Source organism: Poecilia reticulata, linkage group LG12 (assembly GCF_000633615.1).
Source record: "Poecilia reticulata strain Guanapo linkage group LG12, Guppy_female_1.0+MT, whole genome shotgun sequence".
In the NCBI taxonomy this organism is placed as follows: domain Eukaryota; kingdom Metazoa; phylum Chordata; class Actinopteri; order Cyprinodontiformes; family Poeciliidae; genus Poecilia; species Poecilia reticulata.
This window is the reverse complement of record NC_024342.1, coordinates 11,739,557-11,751,908: the sequence shown is the minus strand read 5'-3', so window position 1 is coordinate 11,751,908 and position 12,352 is coordinate 11,739,557. Positions and strand designations below refer to the sequence as shown.

General features: G+C 36.4%; 1 protein-coding gene across 2 annotated transcripts; it reads left to right on the top strand.

Moving 5' to 3' along the window:
• The first annotated feature begins 2,490 nt into the window (after positions 1 to 2,490).
• smad2 (SMAD family member 2) lies at positions 2,491 to 12,106 on the top strand. 2 transcript variants are annotated; one of them, XM_008423861.2, is made up of 9 exons: positions 2,491 to 3,412; positions 4,691 to 4,884; positions 5,079 to 5,213; positions 5,654 to 5,716; positions 6,076 to 6,129; positions 6,244 to 6,456; positions 7,045 to 7,182; positions 7,694 to 7,838; positions 8,570 to 12,106. In XM_008423861.2, the coding sequence occupies exons 1-9, from the start codon at positions 3,387 to 3,389 to the stop codon at positions 8,691 to 8,693; spliced, it is 1,092 nt and encodes a 363-aa protein (XP_008422083.1). In that variant the 5' UTR covers positions 2,491 to 3,386; the 3' UTR covers positions 8,694 to 12,106. The 2 variants fall into 2 exon arrangements, with proteins under 2 accessions (XP_008422083.1, XP_008422082.1); XM_008423860.2 differs by having other exon boundaries at positions 2,492 to 3,412; positions 5,654 to 5,728.
• The last annotated feature ends 246 nt before the right edge of the window (positions 12,107 to 12,352 follow it).

The following is a 12,352-nucleotide window of genomic DNA, read 5'->3' as shown; positions in this document are numbered from 1 at the left end:
AAGCACTAATCAAACTCTTTAAAATAATATCTGTTTAGTATAGAACGATTCAGTCCAGGTGTTCCTGTACTTTTATTTTTTATTTTGATTTTGAACTAAACCTGAAAGGTAATTCAGATTTCTTCAAACTATTGGAAAAGCTCTTTACTGAACTGCCCCATTGGATCCAAAATCCAGCTTTGTCTTACTTTTCCAGCTGACCACAGGTCAGCTGACCTTCAGTGTACATTAACAGATGGGTGAGGGGAAGTGCTGCATTTCTCTATGCTTTATAACTTAATTTATAAATAAAAATTATAAAGAGTTTTTGTTAGGACTCCCGTTCAYGTCTACCTGCAGGATGTTTGTTCATAAGGTGYCATATTTCGTAGAAAGCCACAGTCTCAAATTAGAATAATGTATATTGTGTATACAATATTAATTTAACAGAAAGTGGATATAATGTTTCAGCAACTTCCTGTTTTGCATTGAAAACATGTATGTGGTTTTGTGCAAAGCATCTGCAATCTAATTTTGGCTCAATGTTGTTAATTACTAACACTAAATGTCGCAGCCCTAATTAATTGTTGATGCCGTACAAAGAAGGTTTCAGCACAATGTTCTTTGTAAGTAAAACATACTCGGCCACAGAAGCTGATAGGTTTGGGAGCACATTTAGGTGAAGATACATTGAAATGAAACGATGCAGCAACAGATAAAAGCACAGGAAAGGGAGTTGCTGTGTGCATCAAAACTTAGAAGTTTTCAAAGTTGATGTGGCATATTGTCTTTGAATCTGAAACCTCTAAAAAAAAAAAAGGGTGATTTACGTGGCGTAGCACTTCTATTGTTAAGAAAAACATTCTTATCAGTCGAGAGTTATTGCTTTGGAGCCAGGTTGCACTAGAAAAGATAAAGAAACGATGTGTTTTTATCTGCATCTGGGCTTTCTCTGTGAACAGAACAATGTGACCCTAAGCTGGAGCTGATCATAATCTCACTCACAGGAAATGGCAGTTTTAGTAGCCTGAAAATGTATAGAGATTCTATGAAAATGTTATCTACTGAAATGAGCTTTATGCTCCTACTTTTGCGCTTTTACTACAGCAAAATATGGTAACACTTTATTTAACGGGGAGTGCATAAGACTGACACGACAGTATCATAAACACGACACAACACCTGTCATGAACATGAACGAACCTTTATGAATGTCTGACTGTTTTCACGAAGTGTCATTCAGTAAATRATGACACTTTTGGTGCAAAGTTGCTCTARAAGTTTCCATGAAAGTCCTTTAAAAGTGCCAACTTGGCAGTGAAGTGTCATTATTTACAAAATATGTGCTCCTTTATGTTCATGACAAAAAGAAGGCTCCTACATTTGTCCATTGCTTGCACAAATGACACCTATGGCTTTTTTAAAAGACAAACCAAATGAGATTTATTCCTGATGCATATTTTCACCCCAGATTTAAATCTCTATGCTCTGTACCCAATTCTGAAGTTGGGATTATAAAATCATGTCTATTTGTTTTATTGTTGTTGTAAAACTTCTCAAGAAGTTCCAGGAATTGAGAAGTTTTTAGGTCAGTCTTTTCAGTTTATTTTTTTCAGGTGTGACACGGTTGAGGCACACTTTTTTTTCTGCATATTCTAGTTCAATGACCTGTTTTGCTACAAAATAAATTTTAGCATTTCATCTTTTCTGAAATGTCAGGAGAACACACAAGTTTACTTTTAGGATTCCAGGCTTTTGATGCATATCATTCTTTCCTTTAACGTGAGAAAGTAAGTCTGATAGAAGCTAAAGTTAATTGCTCTGGATATTGTCTTGTAGTTTTCATCTACAAGAACTGGGGCTTGACTGTCAGGAGAGCATCTGAATAACATTTCTCATATCTACTTCTATCATAATTCATGTGARAACCTGTAAATRGTGTTTGTTTTTAGCTTTCAAGTGAGCAAGACACTTGGAAAAACAGTTTTTACATTTGATGAAACTCTTTTTCTGCTTGTACCTGCAAAACGTTGTGTGTCAATGTGTTTTGAGATAGAAAGTCCTGTACAGATAGGCAAGACAATTATTTTGATCAAAGTGAAAAATCTCCCTTTCTTTGCCTGAACATAGTTGCAACAAACCAACCAACATTTTGGTCATTCACATAAATATGTTTAGATTCAGATTTTCTTTTTCCAATTTAAATCATTTAGCCTTGTTTTTGAATTTCTTCATCCTCAGTAAGATATATTTATGTAATTTGTCTTTCTTTCCATTTCACTTCTTTTGTCTTGGAAATATGCATGAATGTAACCTTTTTTTTGTACATGTGCAACTCAAATAAGGGGTGAGACTTTTTCTAATTGTTGAGAAACTACAAATTGACAAACTTCTATACTTTACATATTATCATCAATCTCATGTTGGTTTAATTTTTTTTTTATATCACTGAAATTTTTTTTTTATTTTTTTTTTATATCACTGAAAGGTTTTACTCAGTTTATAAAAATATATTTATTGTTGAGTATTTTTCCCAGTTAACTAAATGTGTTCCTAGATAAATGTTAGGTCTCTTCCAGCTCCTTGCACCGTTTGATTGCATCATATCACTTTTCATCTCATTTGAAATTGTCACGTAGTCATTGTTCATCTGCTTGGTCATAGTGGAAAGTAAGAAAATGTTGCCAAAAGTATTCGCTCTGCTGCCTTSAAATGCATAAGTTAAGAGACATCCATTTTTAATCCATTGGCTTTATTACAGCATTGATCAGCCAATTGCAGTGCAATTGATTGATCCATTAATGTTGGACGAGGAGGCCTGTTTTCCAATCTCCTCATTCTAAATAATTTCAAAGTTGTTCAACATATCTTCTTACAGTGCAGCAAAAMTTTTCGRATTGGGGGCTTTCACAAAAATACAAAGATAACCTTGTATTTGTAACAGTTCTGTCAGGCAGCGCCTTTCTCTTGGAARCTACCAAAACTCCTTCAAGGTTGTTGGATTTCACCCTTCAGGTTAGGATTAATTTGTATTTTTTCACAAATGTTTATAAAAGAAGCCTGGGTTCCTGGTTGCTTGAAGTTGTTTTTAATAACAAAAGACATGTGTGACAATAAAAGTAACTGAAACAGCTGAATTCCATTACTTTGGAATTGGGTGAGCGAATACTTTTGTGTGTGTGCGTGTGTGTGTGTGTGTGTGTGTGTGTGTGTGTGTCTTTATCAAGATATCAACTATACACATTTGTGATTTCATTCTTTTAAGTTGAAACACCTCATGTTTACCATCTGTTTGCTTTTATTTTGATCATGTTTTCCACTTGTCCTGTGTGTGTGTCTGTAGCAATTGCTCAGAACTGTGGGGTCTGGGCTCAGGCCACACGATAGAGCAGTGGGACTCTACAGGCATGTACGGATACCCTGACCATAGCAGGTGAATACACTCGCATGCACTGTCAATACGCATCTCCCGTTTCACACAAAAGCATAAAAATAATGCTCACTTGTTGCTTTAAAACATACATTACCATTGCATTTTGTGCTCATGTCCTTTGTTATTGTTTATGTTGGTTTTACTGCTGCAATTGTAGAAATACTTTAACCATTTAACAATTTGCAGAGTAAGTGATGAGAAGAGCCTGTATGTGTTTATTTTTATTCTTAAATACTTTTTTTGTACCAATCAGCCGTACCATTATGGCAATATAACCAATATTGTGGTCCATCTTCTGTTACCAAATCCCTCTGACGAGTTAGGGTATTGACAAAGAATGTCTGGAATGTCCTGAAGTGTTCAGTGACAAGACTTTAGAAAAGGAAAACAGTTTCAGCCTAGGGGCATTTTGCTAAGGACTGCAAATCCATAGACTGATTGTTTTCCTTATTTTATGCCAACTAGCTCACATTCAGTAAGACATTCTCAGTTGGTTCTCAGCCAAGACTTTAATTAGGCCATTCTAACACCTTAATGTACTTTGGGTCATGCTGTTTGTGTAGTGTTTTCCTGGAAGTGTCTTGTATTTCTCAGATTGTGGTTTGCTTTTAGAACTGCTCTCCCGTGTTTCCTTACACAGACCAACTTTTACCAACTTTCCCTATACTGACTGAACAAACATGGCCTCACAGCACCCTGCTGCCAGCACCATGTTTTGTTCATCATTGAACCAAACCTCCTCCATTGAACCATTTTTTTTTTCCTATCTACTTATTTGAGTTCTGAGGGCAATTGGTTGTGCTACACTTTATTTAGGGTGTCTAGAATAAAGTGGGCTAAATTATTGCCTTGGTGCACAGCACACTTTTAGTTTTTCTTCCCTTCCACTTCACATTCTGGTTCTACTRTTTGTAGGTTTAAAAAATTCCATAAAATACATTAACGTTATACTACACTTTTCCTAGAAGAGCCATGTGGCTTAGTTATAACAGCTTAATCTTTCTAAAAWWTTTTWTWMMAWYMAAAWWAWWAWTTKRWWWTKRAMYYMWWRKTKKWRKTWAAMSSYKSSKTTTWARGKWWWAAWWAWKKYYYCYYMAAAWKRWTTTTTTATTTTTTTTGCATTTAACCTCAATAGTTTATTGTATCTTTGCGTATTACCTCAATAAACACCACCAAACTTGAMAGTCAAGTGCTGTACAAACGCATTGAGAGTCTGTCTACTGTTCTTCCAGTTTTCTGAGTTGAGCTATCTGCCTATTTCCTTCCCGGTCACATCAGGTCACTGGATGGCCGCCTTCAGGTTTCTCATCGTAAAGGCCTGCCTCATGTCATCTACTGCCGCCTGTGGAGATGGCCTGACCTTCACAGTCACCACGAGCTTAGGGCCATCGACACTTGCCAATATGCATTCAACCTCAAGAAGGATGAAGTTTGTGTCAATCCTTACCACTACCAGAGAGTGGAGACGCCTGGTAATGATAATTGGAAAAATATTTATTTTCTATCCAATAAATGTGCACTAGCAGGGCGGAATTAAGTTCATGTAGTATGTGTCTTCCTTGTCATTGTACAGCGTCTTCATGGCGTTTTTCAAATATGTTGTCTCTATCTCCTCAAATTTGACTTGCATAGGGGGAAAAGCAAATTGTCTGACTTTTCTTCTTAGTGCTGCCTCCTGTGTTGGTGCCACGCCACGCAGAGATTCTGACCGAGCTTCCACCTCTAGACGACTTCACAAACTCTATCCCTGAAAATACCAACTTTCCTGCAGGCATAGAACCTCCTAACAACTATATACCAGGTTTGTATTGGGCACAAGGGTACTTTAACCATCTTCACACATAATCTGTCTAACAAGCCCAACATATTCAATTCAACGTCTGACTGTAGAGTTGAATGCACTCATTGTTTTAAATTGTTTTTCCTCTTATAAAATCCTTGGAAAASATTTGGATAATAATCACTTAATTACAATACAATTTTATTTTTAAGTGATTTTGGTTCAGCAATAATTACATTTCTGCCATAAAGCTGCCTTAATTGTTAGACATGAAAACTTAAATAAAACRTATTAGAAGTAAGATCAAGTTGGAGCTGGTTGAATGCACAAAATAGGTTTGTGTATTCAACCTGTTTTCTGCTTTCCAAGCGGAAGCGCTTGGAAAACAGAGGCCACATTTCAGCTCTTCACTAATTAGTTTTTCATGAAAACAAATGCATTMAATTATTTCCTGTTTACAGACACTCCTCCTCCGGGATACATGAGTGAAGACGGAGAAACCAGCGACCAGCAAATGAATCAAAGTATGGAATCAGGTAGATTTGATAGTTGTAGTTCGGGACTTTCTGTTGAACTCCTCTGAAGCATACAAAAATKACCATTTCAGACCAGTTAATGCGCATAAAATTGTGTCCCTCAGTATCCCAYTGTGTTTAAAATCTCAATTTATGGTAGAAAACAAAGTTCAAAATAGATTTTTCAAGCCTTTCCGCCATGAAAAATTATTAATCATTTGTATTAGTAGCAGAGGTAACATCATCRTCACACTAAATATAACTGGTCCCAAAATGACAGAACAAAATATTGATTTTCACAGCAATATTGTTGTTCACTTAAGATTGTAGTAGAATGAAATAAGCAGAAGTGATTGTTTTCCCACCAGGCTCACCAGCAGAAATGTCACCAAGCGCTCTGTCACCGGTCAGTCATGGCCTSGGTGAGTTAACTTCTTAAACWAATTTTTCAGCCGTGGAAATGAATGGATCACTGACACARTTTGGGGTCCTAAAATACAAATTGAACAAATATTTCTTTGTTGTTCTCCTCTCAGACCTTCAGCCGGTCACCTACAGTGAACCGGCTTTCTGGTGCTCTATAGCTTACTACGAGCTGAACCAGCGGGTCGGTGAGACCTTCCACGCCTCGCAGCCATCTCTGACCGTCGACGGCTTCACGGATCCCTCCAACTCAGAGCGCTTCTGTTTAGGCCTTCTCAGCAATGTCAACAGAAATGCCACTGTGGAGATGACAAGGAGGCATATAGGTATAGACTGTAGGCAGTAGGTTATAACTTATTACGATTACAAAAAGGGTGCTTATTTATTATTTATCTACACTCTTCTAGTGTGGTGACAGAAAACATTTTCCATCAGTCTTTTCTGTGAAGATATGTAATAGCTGATGTCAGCAACAGATGGGAGAGGGGCAGTGCTGAATTATTCTCTCTGACTTCTCAATTAAACATCTTTATAACGTAGAAATATTATAGTGTAAATTTGTTGTTTTTTAAAACCTTCACTCGTAACGAGTTTGCTCCTTTTAAAATGTACTAATAATCACAAATTGCTTTAAAGAAGGTGCATTTAGTTTTACATGTATTTGACTTAAGTGCTTACAAATTCAGATTTTTCAGATCCAAATAAGACGCWCTGAAATTTAAAAAGAAAGTTCACGGGATATAAATACATTTCAGATTCTGATTTAACTTATYACTCATGTAAATATGATTAAATCTAATGATGCTAATTTGAAAGGCTGTGTAGTTTTAAGCTTGTCCGCCTTTAAGTTATCACCTTGGGATTCCCCCCCACCCCCTCTTTCTTGTCCTCACGTTTTGTTTAAACCTCTGCAGGYCGTGGTGTCAGGTTGTATTACATCGGAGGGGAGGTATTTGCCGAGTGCCTGAGTGACAGTGCCATCTTTGTTCAGAGTCCCAACTGCAACCAGCGATATGGGTGGCACCCAGCTACTGTCTGCAAGATACCACCAGGTTGATACACATTCAAATATTCTTTTTTTAAAATTATTTTTCTTTTACTTCCTTTGTTGATGTTTTGTGTCTTGTTTGTACTAAAATTCACCAAGTAAACTGATACGAATGAACGAAAGCTTGAAAAAGCCACAAAGAGCTTCCATAATGTGACAGGATTTGTCACACACTCGCCCACACACTGACTCATCTGTACCCATGTAACATTGAACATTTAATTCATGGCCAAATGGACTGGGTGAGCAATATCATTGTTGAGGTAGAGGACGCTTTACTGAGAATCGTGCAAAGTGAAGATSGGGATGTTGCAGATGTTCAGGGCCTTCAGTAGACAACCCACACACACGTGACAGAGCTTGTTTCTCTAATTGTAGCTACATAAAGTAAATTCAACAGTTCTGATTGGTCATAATTTCACAGTATTTGTTCCAGTTTTCAGAAGAGTTTTTAACATGTCAAAATTTGAAGAATAATTATTGGGTGCATTGGTCTTTGTTTCTACTCTTCTTAGGCTGTAATCTGAAGATTTTTAACAACCAGGAGTTTGCAGCCCTGCTAGCCCAGTCGGTCAACCAGGGCTTTGAGGCAGTGTACCAACTAACCAGAATGTGCACAATCAGAATGAGCTTCGTCAAGGGTTGGGGAGCAGAGTACAGGTAAGTTATGCCCTTAGACTCATTATTCCATCATTCTGTCATCCAGGACAACTGTAGGCTTTTAAGATTCCTACCAGATCACTGTTGCCTTGTAAAAATTTCTTAGCGTTTCAGAGTGTAACAAGATCTAATTTTTGGAGTGCACAACTAAATGTTATCCTGTCCACAGATTCTTCCACATAACCAATAGACCAAAGTAGTTCCCTTAAGGGTAACATGGGGCTCTCGACTGCTTTGATAAATGCTGTCCATATTTGGCCTGTTAATTAGGCAGATGGTCATTTGTTTGCTGATGTTCTCCAACAAAACTCTGCGATCAACCGTATTTATACTGAGATGAAATTTCACACAGGTCACCTYTACTAACTGGTTTAGGTGACTTGTGAAGACMAGTGGTTGCATTGTAGTTCAGAGGGCAAGGTGCTAAATGCATAAAACTTTTTTTTTTTCTTTTGAAGCCCATGTGTAAACASCGCAGAACTGTTTAGTGGTGTGTGCTAATAAGATAAAAATATATCTTTTTGTGGTAAAGTGACAAATTCTTAAAAGGTTCAAGGGWAGGGAATATTTGTAATTGGTGTATGAACACTATAGGCTGTTAAGATTCCTATCAGATTAGTGTTTCATTGTATTAAAAARAAAAGTTTWCTAAATGTGTAATTGRGAAAATAATTGSCATTTTTTGTATAAATGTATTTTCCCTTATCTTTTGGAATGTCCTCTTTATACAGACGCCAGACTGTAACCAGCACTCCTTGTTGGATCGAACTGCATCTCAATGGCCCCCTCCAGTGGTTGGATAAAGTGCTGACCCAGATGGGTACCCCACAAGCTCGCTGCTCTAGTATGTCCTAAAACGAGATCCATGCAAAGTCAGACTGACATTTCACAACGTCAAAACAGTTTGTCTTAAAGGAGACTACCATGCAGTCTTAAATAATGTACTAATAGCGTTAAAAAAATAAAAAAATAAAAAATAATTAAAGMAAAGAACARAATGTCATACAGTGGACCAGAAGATAGAAGAACGGCATCTGTAAAGGATTACCCTGGAAGTTTGTTTGTGGAGCTGAATATTCGTCAACCTTTATAGTTGAAATTGGCCTGCAAATCCATACGAGAACTCAGTGTAGAGAGAAYGATTTCCATTATGGACAACGACGACGTCAACATCTGGGCTCTGATCAAGAAACCTGAAGCAGGACTGAGCCTTACTGTCCTCAGGGACGACACAGCAGTTTTGGGGATCAAGCAYGACACCTAGTAATTTTTAGAAACCGTCTGTCCTAACCACTAGCTCAGCTCAACTCTTTGATTTAGTGTGAATAGTTCAGTTTACACGATGTTAACCAACATCTATTTAACCAAAGTCAGACTCGCTACTTGGCATGACTTTTCCCCCCCGTCATCCATCCTGTTTTATCCAAATTGTTGTGATCATTGACCTGGTTATCCTGGAGGTTATCTTCAGCTCTTGAAGGAGACAATTTGTTGGTGTTTGTATCATCACACGCACACYAACACCCTGTTTTTAACTCAAATCGTCCTCTGCAAACTCAATGTAAGTTTAAAGGTGTTTGTTCATTGGATAGTTGGTCAAATTAAAACTCCTATATATAAATATATTTATAGCGGTATCAGTGATTGCTCAGCACAAATAAATAATGGATAAATTAAGAAATTCTTAGAACAAGAAGAAGAGCATACAACATCCCACCTCTCTGCATCTGCAGGAAACCAATCAAGTGTTTTTTAACAAATTCTTTGATATCACTGTATTTAACCCACGTTGCATGCTCTTACTCCTTCTGTTACACTATGTACCAGTAGCTTTGTTTAGAGCTTCATCTTTGCTTCTTTCTGTCTGACACGCAATAAGAGGATTATCTCTGAGATTTCCAAATGTTTTWWAAAAAATGCACAAATCTAATATTTTGAACTGATGCAGTTTTCAAATTATAACAAATTATCAAGAGACAAAGTCCTCCAAGGTGGGACTTTAATCTATAAATCTATAAAATAGCTTCTATACTGTACTTGCACTGCCCCAAATTATGCACCCCTAAGAAAGTTGCCTTCGATGTCRAATACAATATGCTCTGAAATGTCCATTTAAAGTAAACATRCATTTTCTCCTCTCCCTCCATTGTCATTGTAAAGAATTTTGTTCTTCAGTCACCMAATGCGTTCGTCGACCTGAAAACCAGCAATCTCWTTTGGTATTTTACAGTAAGGTGTTCAAGCTTTAAGTGTTCAACAAGCTAGTTATACGACACATTTATCGTTTTCTTTACAAATGGTTTTAGCTACATTTATTTTGTACTTTTTTTATATATATATATATAAATATATTTAAAATGTTCTCTTTTTCTTAGATGGTATTTTTTGTTCTTTAGGAATACACTTTGTTTTGAATAGTTACAGCTTGATGATGACTTGTGATTTTGGTGTATTATAAGGATTTACAATTTCCAGTAACTTACCAATAAAACATGTTGAAATGTGCACCCTTCAACTCAGAATTTGGCTACTTGAATTGAAGTGACAAGCTCTTTGATTATTATAATTAGCTACTCTCAATGTTGTTGTTTTTTTTTAAATAGATAATTTTATTATTACCAATTTTTCAGCAGCGCAAAAGCTGGGGTGTAACCAAAGACTAAGCRTGCGCATAGCATTTCAGGACTCTGCTTGTTCAGTCATCTCACTTTTTCTGAGAGAATTAAACAATGAAATAGCAGAGTTTTGGTGTAATTTGACCTATTTTACAACTGAGGAAACTGTTGAAATGTCTTACAACCCAGAACATTCCTGTATGCAATAGACATGGGTCGCTATAGGATTTTCACAGTTTGACGGTTAGAGATTAACGTAAAGACTTAAGTCAACAATCCTGACCACATTGCAGCACATTTGGATGAACACTGTGGGTATTACAGTTTTATAATCTGACATTTCTATTCATACCATATGTCTAAGTCTAAATAAGTGTGCATATTGCATTTTTATCATCYTGCTTTTTATTAGATCATGTGGGCTGTACCACAAGATGATTTTTAAACTTTGGTCAAGGTAAGTKGCCCATGCCTGTTATGCATATGAAAGCTCTCACCAGCATTAGTGAAACAACAGATTCAAAACTCTGTGCTTACACACTGTAGATTTTTGTTTACATGCTCATATTCACTCCAAGCCGGGTTCTGTTTAAGTGGACATTAACGCATGAACAGAATGTCTTAAAAAATAAAGAAATTTGAAAATTGGGTCAAACATCTAAATGTCATTTTGACTCATGATCTCCAAACGAAATTGAATTATTTGGTTTGCATGCTAAAACCGAAGGGAAACTGCACATTACAAATATGTTTGGTAAGACAAATCACAGAAGGTTTATTTTTTTTTTGTTTATTTTTCCTTTAAACATTTGTCTGCACAAATTTGAAGAAAAAGTGCATAAAAGCAAATGTTAGTACTGCAGAGTAGCTTTGTCTGGATGCTTATTCAGCCCACGATGACACCTTGTCATGGAGAACTGTTAATAGTATTTTTTATTTCTTTTGTCTTTCTTTAAATTGGATTGAAGTTACTTATGACCTGAAGCCGATTATATTATMTCTCTGTTCTGCAACTTTCCCACCTGTCTTGTATTTTGCTGGCTCAGCCAACATCTTACAAGCTGAGACTAAGATATGTTTACTTTTATTTCACAAATGATACAAGTGTTAGTTCTATGCATTGACCTAAAAGTGTTTGAACTGTATGCCCAGGAAATCTTCTTGATGGCTATACCTTTTATGTGCATATTGCCAGGATCCATCAAGAGCCTTTGCAATAGATTGTACTGTCAGACCAACCAGCTGTTCTCCCTTTTAGAGGCAAGCTGCAGTCAAATGCGGTTGTGAAGGACACTTTAAAACATTCTGATGTCTGCATTCCTACATACAGATCATATTGTATTTTCTTCTTATTGTGATGACAATTGTGTATTCCAAAACGAGCATCTTTCCAGCAAATGTCCTATGAAAGAAGCTTTTTGGATAAAGTGAAGTTCCTACATGTCACTTGTGATGTTGTATAATGTTATATAGTTACTTTTTATTTTTCCATACACGTTGTTCCCTCTGCTTGCTATAAACGGAGCATATCCACTAAAACGCAGCCTGTTAGAATCGATATTCTTCAAGAAATGATCTCCATAGGCTTTCCAGCTATCCAACATTTACGACTTCTTACAGTGTACACTAATAAAGCTGTTTTACTTCAATGAATACTTTTTGGAATTTTTCATTGTGCCACGTCTACAGACCTAGAAACAAACTTCAAGCATGTCTCTGGCTGAAAAGTTTTTTTGGTTTTTTTTTGTCGTCTTTGTTTCCCCGTATCTTGGTGTTTTTTTTGTGTTTTTGTTTTTTTTAACTAATACATTTGAGCCATATATTTACACATTTTGTAGAGTTCAAAAACAATTTTAGGGTTTGTTTTAACAAATGCAATTCAGTCCATCTGTCTACCAT